This window comes from Dryas octopetala, chromosome 9 (genome assembly GCF_963921425.1).
Source record: "Dryas octopetala chromosome 9, drDryOcto1.1, whole genome shotgun sequence".
Taxonomy (NCBI): domain Eukaryota; kingdom Viridiplantae; phylum Streptophyta; class Magnoliopsida; order Rosales; family Rosaceae; genus Dryas; species Dryas octopetala.
The window spans coordinates 7,359,955-7,369,639 of NC_141374.1; the positions used below are offsets into that span (position 1 = coordinate 7,359,955).

A 9,685-nucleotide genomic window follows, 5' to 3' on the forward strand; every position below is an offset into this window, starting at 1 on the left:
AAGAGCCAAACTATGACAGAAGATAGACGACAAGAAAAGCATGGACAATTTTTAGTAGACATCAGTAATCTCAACTTGCAAAAGAAGAATAATTAATGGTCCTGCCACTGGCCACTAAAATAACAACAAATTAACCTGTATTCAAACCCAACTAGGATGCTACAGCTATTCGTTTCAAGTTGGTAACTGCCAAGATAAGCCATCAACAGGACACTAAAAGACAAAATAATAATAGTAAAAATATTCATTAACAAAACACAATTCATTTTAAAAATACAAAGTCATAACTTAGTTTAGAACAATATCCAATTAAACAAATTGGTAATACACCTCAGTAACACTGAATTCCAAGTGGGTATTGGCAATGAAGCAAACGTACTGCTGTCTAGTGGCTCCTCCTCATCAAACCTGAATGGCAAATTCGAGGGACCCAACAATAATGGACTATTGCCCACCACAAATCTTCACCCAAAATAGAAACTTAGGCCATGATGAGGCCACGATGATGTGATGATTAAGAATCCAAGAATACCAATAAATTAAAAATTGTATTATACATAGACTAGAAAACAACTGTTCATACTGTCACTGCTAAGATTCAGTGTGTCTACAAATTAAAAATTGACAGAACCATGGACCACCGGGTTCAACATTTCCTGGTTGATAAGGCAAATTAGCAATCCAAGTCAAAAGGAGATTATAACTATATTAAGTCCAGCTCAGCTGTAGACCCATACGAACCGTAGGGCGGTCGACTTTGGTTTCTTTTTCTTGTGAAAACTACAAAATGTATATTTAAGGAGCCACTGGCCAAAGTGACCAAAAGAAAACAAACTAACATTTAAGGGACCAAACATTTAAGGGACCACATAGAAAGGGCACTTATTTGTGAATACCATGCATTCTTGAGCTTTCAATTTCAGCCCAAGAAAAAAAAAGATATGATAAAAATATTTAGAAAACTAACCTAAATTTAAGTTAATTAAAATACAAGTTTGGAATTAAATCCATACTAGATCTTGAGAAGGATTTGGTCGAGAGCAACTCAAAATCATCTCTTATTCTTCCTCCAATCAGTAAAAGGCCTCCATGAAGACCAAGAACTTCATAGGTAAAGTCCTCTAGTGAATCAATAAAAGGAAGATGACGTGTGGTCGTTGTGGCGAAATTTGAAAGCACAACAAGCGTTCTTGCATTCGAATTATTCAGAATGACATTTGATGTTTTCTTGTGTTTTTTTCAGTAGTTGTTAGGTTCTGTCACTTAGTTACTGTTTTTTTAAATTTTACATAAATTTTGGAATTGGATTGGTTACTTAATTAAGATTGTTATTTTGGATTCTGGGTTTTATTTTGAAATGATAATGTTTGGTTTGTTATGGTTCATTTTCTTATACATTAGTAATTTCCATCCCTTGGTTGCTTTCAAAATTTGTTTATTCTTTCATATTTTTGTAATCTGTCTTTGACTGATTTTAGTTTATCGATGAATATGAAGTTCTATATGGTTATTTTCCACGAGTCTTGAGTTCTTGATCTATATAAAATAGTCCACTACTGACTTTGCATGTTTCATTGTAGTGTTGAATTGTTTTTAATTGGCTATAGTATTTTTAAATTTTCTCTGTCAGTTGCACAATTATTAAATGCAATTATATTTCTTTTGAAAATTCATTATTGGTTTATTTTGTTAAATTTTTTCCATTACTTGTTTTGGTGTTTAGAAATGTTTAAGTTTATTTTTATTTTTATTTTATTGTTTTGTCTATTGTAGCTATTATCTTTGCATCTTTCTGGAGACAAATCATGCAACTACTCCTACCTAATTGCTTCTTCATATATATTACTTTGCAAAGCAACTTGTCTTAATGGATGATCCAAGGACTACTAGCGGCTAATGGCCGATCTCAAATGGGCCTGGCCCAATTGTATATATGGGTCCAACTAAGTTTAAGCCCATTTATTAGTAAATGGTACATGTTGAAAAGACCAGCTGTAAACCAGCGACCAGAACTGGCCTAAGTAGTAGCATTGTTAATTTGTAACATTTTTTTTTTTTTGGCCAAGAGTTAATTTGTTACATTTACTGATTGGAAAAGCCATTTCTTTTTTCTTTTTGTTTGATCTAAACCACAAAACACAAATTTTGATCCCTGATGCATTCTTGTTGCCTACTTGGCTACTTCATCCCTACAAAGCCAATTAGCCAAGTTACACTACACATCCAAATTAAGTACAAGAAACAATTCAACTTTCATTTTCTATTCAATTGTTTAGATGATTCCTTTTCTGTTCCCCAGACACAACCCAAAAGTTCTTATTTATACATAAACGAGAAAAAGAAGGGAAACAAACAAAAAGAAGATGGACAAACCAATAAACCAATGTACCCAGATCCAGTGAACCCAACCGAAAAAAAAGAACACCTATTTTCTTTTCTTTTTTGGAGAAAAACACAGAACTGTTTAAGTTCCAGATCTCTGAAAGATGACTTTTTTTTTTTTTTTTTTTCCCCCTTTGATATAAACATTAATACTTGACTTGATATAATATATCTACATTTCTTCTTATCCTATCTATGGTAGTAATGCATTGTGTTTGAGGGCAGCATCTCGAATCCCGTTTGTCAGAAAAGATACTAAGTCTTCAACTTTGTCAGTATGATCCACAATCCCTGCTTGAAAGATAACTCCATGTGCATGCAACAGCAAGATCATAATGTTCCTTTTAAGTACAAAATAAGCAGCAAGAACTATCACAAAGCAGCAGTAACTACAAACAGGAAGGCCACAAATTCTGAATATATAACTTCATATTAAAGTCTTCTCAGGAACCTACTTTAAAGAAGCATTCAAACATGGCATGAATTTCTTCTTTTTTTTGGTTGATAACATGTCATGGTTTTGAACATCTCCCAAAAAGTTGAAAGAGGAAAAGGTGAAATGATCATCTGATAATGTGATCAGGCATATAGAATGACAGGAAAGGTAAACAAGCAAAGGCTCAGTCAGCAGCATTTCCCTAGCCATTGGGTTAAAAGTTAAAGCTTGTAACACAGGCTGGGAGCTTCATTAGAGGTTTAGACAACAAAAGAATTCAAGTATTGCCTTGATGTCCAATAACAATGATAACCATGATCTTGTGTTGGGAATTAACATAAATTTATATTTGGCATTTAATATTGTGGAAAAAGCAGAATTTTCACTTGACATATAGGTAAGTCAATCAGACTGTTTTCATGACTAACAATAAGTTTTGTTCTTAATTGTTTCCTCCTGATTTGTTTCAACCTTGTATAATCAAGCTATTTGCGCCCCAAAAATAGAACAAACAAAAAGAAAACAAAAGATTGTCAGGATGGTTACCTGGTCTCTGCTAATTAAGATCCTAAATCCTCATCTTCATCTAGGAAAATCGCAGGGTGTACTGCTGCAATAGTGTAATTGAGAGCTCTTTGCAGCTTCCGATGATCTAGGACTTCAACGTCAACCATGAAGGAAGAACTAATTGGTCTATGATCTGAAAAACTTATTTCTGCCCGCTTGTAAGAAAGTTGTTTGATGCCTTTTCCTAGCCAGAGTATACGATCACACCTGTTACAGTATACCAGGTACATATAACTTAAACCATATGGTACTGAAAAGAGTACTAAGTCATGAAGCTGGAGATTATTCCATGGTGGGGTGTATACAACTCCCCCCCTCCCCAACAAAAGGAAAAAGTAGGGACAATTTTGAAGTTAAACTGAAATTGAACTGAAATTCAGAATGGAAGCATATTCTACTTAAGTTTGGCAACTGTGCTTAGTACAGTTTCAAGTTAAGAATCAATGAAATATTCCATCACAATTTCAAACTGTATGACATATCCTAAGTACATCAATATTACCTTGAGTACACATGAGGTTTTTTTTGTTACTTTCCTTTTCTTTTAACCAACTTAAAGGCCAATGAACTGTTCAATGCTTAGTGAAAAGGGTAATGTGTGCCAAAAGTTTGATGTTTTCTCATACTAACATATCTATCAGATTTGATTTTAATTCTGCTGTTTGCACAACAGTTGTACTCACCATGCTGGTGATCTCTTCTTCTCTCCTTCTTTTGGGTGTGCACCAAAATATCTATCAGATTTGATTTCATACTTGTAGGTGGGGGGAAAGTCTATAACCCCCTCTTTCCATCCCTCGAATACATGCCCACTGTGGAGTTCATTGCTGAGCTGCACATTGAGTAGTCGCATTAAATGCCAGTTCAGTTTACTAGACATCTTATGCTGTCTCTTGAACTTTTGAAACAAAGAAAGAAAGAAAAAAAATAAGGATGTGGAATTATGCATGAAGAATATCGTAAGGAATCAGAAAAAATATTTAAAAAGTGAATCAATAACGCTTATACTTAGTAGTGTCTTCAACCCCAGAAAATGGAAATAATATGTGGACAACTCCACCATCTAAATTCTATGAACTTCATTTTGCAGTATGACTCAATTGGACCAAAAAAAAAATGAAATCCACATGATCAAAAACATGGGAAAGTAATTTTCCTCAGAAGAGTATCATTCCCAAACATTCAGAGAATTTGCCTTCTAAGGTCCAAATTGTCAAAGTATGTATAGTCACTTTCCCTAATGGCTGAAAAAAATTTCCAATCAAATGTAGATCATACTCTTAGAATTAAAGTTAGATCCAAATTTTAGCTGCACAAGTTATCGCTTGGATTTGGATTAGGATAAAGAATTCCTGTATCATTTGCCTTAGTAAAGTGAATTCACATACTGGGGCTAAAACCTAACTTGATTGGAATACTGAGCACAATTGTGCAAAGAGCGTGATGATCTCACCTGATCATGGTTCATAAGTTCTTCCCACTGATTCTGAGCAATGAGCTTCCTTACCTCTGTGTCCAACATATTGAGACGATAGTTCAAATCCCCAAACCAGAAAATTTGACTGTTTACAGAAGCACCCCAATCATATCAAATCACAGTTCACCTTGGTATATTATAGATATGAATAAGAAGAGAAAAGGTTTAACCACAAAATAAAAAAACTGTGCAGTTGGCTGGGATCAATACAAGAAGCTGTTGAACTATACATAAAATTACTAGAAGACAATCTCAACCGTGGTAACCTGAAGGACCTCAGAGTCTAAACTTTTGTTAAGATTTTGTCACAATTATAGTATCTAACCGATTCTAACTTGGTAGTATTCTCAATTAGTATCTAGAGGATATAAACCAAAAAGAAAAAGAGAGAGTTTCAATTTCACCCTTTATTTATGCTTTTCTTCTATATGTATCTAGCACAATAACTGTTTAAGCGTCTAATAACTATCATACATTAATTTTTTAAGCGTCAATACCTCATATCCCATTTTTCTTTTCTTTTTCTTTCTTTACATAGAAAGACAAAGAGGAGGGGGCAATTGAACTTTGGTCTTGGATGTGAGGGGAAATGCTACCACTAGAGCTACAAGCCCCCACTCATAAGACTATCAACAATCCTATTGTACTGTCTACAGATTGACAGCTGAAGTATTGATAAGAGATGAGATCAAACTAACTATAAAGAGATGTGTATATGACAAAGGCATGAGTGCTCCGATTAGATTTAATAAAAAAGCAGCCAACATAAACAAATTCAATAAAAACTAAAATGTCAATTTTATGCTTACTCATGAGATGGAATTGTCTGTGGTTTCTCTGTATGGAAGACAGATGAGAAACAGGTACGGCGTATAATTTCGTAGACATCTGAGTTGCGCCTCTCCTCAGCCCCCTCCTTCTGACCCGAGCTCAGATGAGAACAAACAAAGCACATTCGGGATTGAAAAAGGGACATGCTAACAGAAACTGATCCCTGTTTCAGCAACCATGATTTACAAAGATGGCCAATAACATTAACGCAAGGACATTCAACAATTGATCATCACATATCCTTAATAACATGTTGTCTCCTCTACATTAATGCAATCTCTAGCCTACAGTTAGCCACATTATGCATCAATACGTTGTGAGGCGCTGTTTTCATTTCATTTGAAAACCAAAGCAAGTGAACTCATAGTACGTGGCTCACTATCATAGTGCAATAAACACAGCACCCTTATATTAGCATGACCAACACATGTAGTTCACTGCAGACTTTTGTAGATTGTTGTAGAAAAAAAAAATGATGACACTTCTTCAGAATATGCATCTACATATACTTCCAAGCCAACAATATGTCAGTACATTCATATAAAAAATATATCAGCACATTCTTAACAAAAACTGGCACTACCTTGTTTCCCATGAAGCCCATTAGACCAACCCCTACAGGAGATACTTTCAAATTGTTAACGTGTCTCCTCAACCTCTTACGCACCCAGACTGATACATATATCCCTACCATTTGCTTGCTGACAATTCGCACATATGTAGGTTGTATCTTCACATCATCACTGATATCTCCATTGTATGGTTTTTCATTTGGTAATTCCTGAAATGTGTCATCATCCTCTTCAAAAAAGCTGTCAGACACATCAGAGAGAGTGTCAAGAACTTCAGGCATCTCTTTAAGCTCCATCAAGAATGACCCCAGATTCGCAGAGCTGCTGTATGATCTTGATAACCCACGACGTTTAAGTGCAAAATTTTGAGGACTGAATATTGAAGGATTATCCAACAGATTAAAGCCCATGCTTTCAGAACTGGTCCGCCGCAATTTGGAATTGGAAAGAACCACTTGAGGGGTTGCCTCTAATGAACGTTCAGGCCAATCTAGTCTACTATCGCAGTCAATGCCATAAATTCTCTTCCAGTGTACGTTCTTTCCAATAGTGAGTGCTTTAGTCAATTCATCTTCCAAGTCAAAACCGAATTTAGAAGCTCCAACATATTCCTTTCCCAGCAACTCTAATGGGTGAGAATTAATCCCATCTGCAAGTACATCAGCTACAGAAGAAGTCCTTTGTACTGGAGAAGGCGGGGCACTGTAGCTTATTATTTTGCTTTCAGGTATAAAGGAGTTGTTCAGAGTTTTTCGAATGATTGCCTCCCATTTTGGTATTGGTTTGTGATCCTCTGCTCCCAGTACATTGCCAGCATTCAAAGGAACAACCTCTTGAAATCTGAACAATACATTAGGACCAATAAAATTGACATCAAAACTTCCTCAGCAGCCAAAACTTTCTGTATAACTACTTATTAACTATTGTAGACAGATAGACATATCTAGCATTAAGATTCAGCTAGGATGCAATTTGATGCAATTTAGCTCATAAGGCACCCCACCTGCAGCTAATACTTTTGGGGTATAAGCCATTTTAAAAATAGAAACAATGAGATGTCAAAATATGCAAACTGTTTGACATCTTCAGTAAACAATAGGCAAAACATTATGCATGCATATATTTACACATTATACCCGCAAGTAAATATAGAAGAAAAACGAAGCCTACAGTACTAGAGAAATGAAAATGAAATTAGATAAGATGTTGACAAATACTTTTAGGTGGGAGCATGGAACCAGCATATACCAGGCTTACCAGTAATAAGCACACCATTATAGAGTTCTTTGTTTCTTAAGTTACTTGTTTCACCACTTTTCACTCCATCCACTGACAGTTCCATTCCATTTATCAGAAGAACAGTGAATATAAATTGCTAATAAGCATAACATCATATTTTCAAAAACATTGGGAGCTACTGATTAGCAGAGCATGACATGTCTGGCATGCATCTTCTACAACAGTGTGATTGTCAGGAAGCTTTAAACAGTGTGTCACAAAATAAATGCAGACATAGGCATGCAGGAGAATTTACATGCCCAGACATGCACTCATTGAGGCAGGGAGGAATGGAGGAAAGATCCCTGATGCAGCAAAGTACTGAAAGTATGTCCCTAGGTGGATTATGTCAAGGAAGAAACTTAAAATGATATAGGAACAACAAATGGCGGAAGAACTCACCCAAGAATGTATATATCTGCTGGTTCATCTGTACAAAGCCAGTCATCAATATCAAGATCTTCGTCCGGGAGTCTTCCAGCAACATTCCAACTGCCTACTGTCACCCTACACAAAACCAATTGCAGCAGTACATTCCAGTAAGAACCATACTCTTACTACTTCCAGGCTAACATTGCAAGCTTAAAAATATAATAGCCAAACCTCACTTCCTTTGTATTTATGTACTCAACGCGCATAGTTTCTGATTTTCCTCTCCTATGCCTAAACTGATAGCCCTTAGAAGGTGGATCTGAACCAAAAAAATTTCATTATATGTATATAATTAGACAACAAGAATATTAAAGCACTGGGAAGATGTCTGCAAATGATCGATCTAACAGTTCTTAAATTCTTTAGATTTAAGAAAGTATGATAGAACAAACAAGTATATGGTTAAAATACCCAAAAACTGGTTTACTCTTCAAGAAAATTCATTCCTTTCCATCCCGTCATATTTAAAAATTTACATCAAAGTTTAAGGTCCAAGGTTGCAGCAATGAGATCAATTTGTAGCCACCCTACTAAAAGTGAACTAATTGATATATATATATATAAAGCCAATAAAGTATAAATATAGGAACATCACATAGAATTAGAACAAAGGAAGTATTGCCTGAAAGTTGACTTGGGCGATTAGTTTGGTTCCCCTCTGTTCTAAGGGCATCATCCTCACGCATGTGTGCTCTTGCATCTTTAAGAGAGTAAGCTGGAAGATAAAAATTGCAGAAAACATTAGCACAGGAAACATAAGAAATACAAGTTAGTTGTAGGCAGCTGAAACCATACCATCATCTTCACTTTCGGTTTCAGTTTCCGTTTCAGTTTCAGCGTCAACTGCATCTGCACCAAAATCATTTTCCTTCGACTTCATATTTAACCATTTCTTCATCATAATGGAAGGCCAAAAAGCCTGCAATCAAATGCAATTTGACCATATCAATACTCAAGACAAGAACCATGTGCTTCATCTTGATTCACAATAAGTGGTTAACAGTGCATTTGCTTATAATATCATACCTCAGAGTGCTTTCCGCTCCTGCTTTTCATTGTCCCCAGCTCAAAAATTTATTATTCAGTGTACTTTTATAGTATACTTGGAAGGCACAAGCTCTAAAATATGGAAGCAGTTTACAACAGCAACCCACTTGTCACTGTTCTAGGAGATTAATATATACAATAATAAAATAAGGTACAAGTGAGCTTATTTGATGCCAAGCACAAGGAAGATTCATACAAGGACAGATGAGAAAAAGACCGGAAATGATGGACATATACTTAGAAGACATCCATAATCTCAACTTGCAAAAGAAGAATACTCAATTGTCCTCCCACTCCACATCAGAATTTTCTGATTCATGATGATAGTATAGCAAAACCATAAAACCCCATTAAAAATTCCAGAACAATGGTGTCACTTTCATGATAACAAATCTAAAGCTATAAAGCCAGAGAAAAACTTGTCTGTCGTCATAGCGGACGTGGCATCACAAGCCAAGACAAGAGAGAGAAAGGAGAGAAAAACTTGCCTTTTTCTCCCTCCTCCTTAGCCAACAGAGTGTTTCAGCTATTATTTTTAGGTTGGTAACTGTGAAGAAAAACATTAATTAACACTTTAGCATGACAGTAAAAGACAAAGTAAGACAAAGTATTAATAGTAAAAAAATCTATTAGCAAAAGGTAATTCATTTTGCAAATGGAAAC

The 9,685-nt window shown here is 35.4% G+C and overlaps 1 protein-coding gene across 1 annotated transcript; it reads right to left on the minus strand.

The window, feature by feature from the left end:
• Window positions 1-2,228: 2,228 nt before the first annotated feature.
• LOC147273568 (type I inositol polyphosphate 5-phosphatase 2-like) lies at window positions 2,229-9,427 on the minus strand. Its single transcript, XM_086257552.1, has 11 exons — window positions 9,002-9,427; window positions 8,771-8,894; window positions 8,598-8,690; window positions 8,147-8,234; window positions 7,946-8,050; window positions 6,277-7,105; window positions 5,672-5,856; window positions 4,839-4,947; window positions 4,069-4,217; window positions 3,365-3,592; window positions 2,229-2,723 (listed from the first exon to the last, which is right to left on the minus strand). Exons 1-10 carry the CDS (start codon window positions 9,029-9,031, stop codon window positions 3,379-3,381), a joined length of 1,926 nt encoding a protein of 641 aa, XP_086113678.1. The 5' UTR covers window positions 9,032-9,427; the 3' UTR covers window positions 2,229-2,723; window positions 3,365-3,378.
• Window positions 9,428-9,685: the final 258 nt, after the last annotated feature.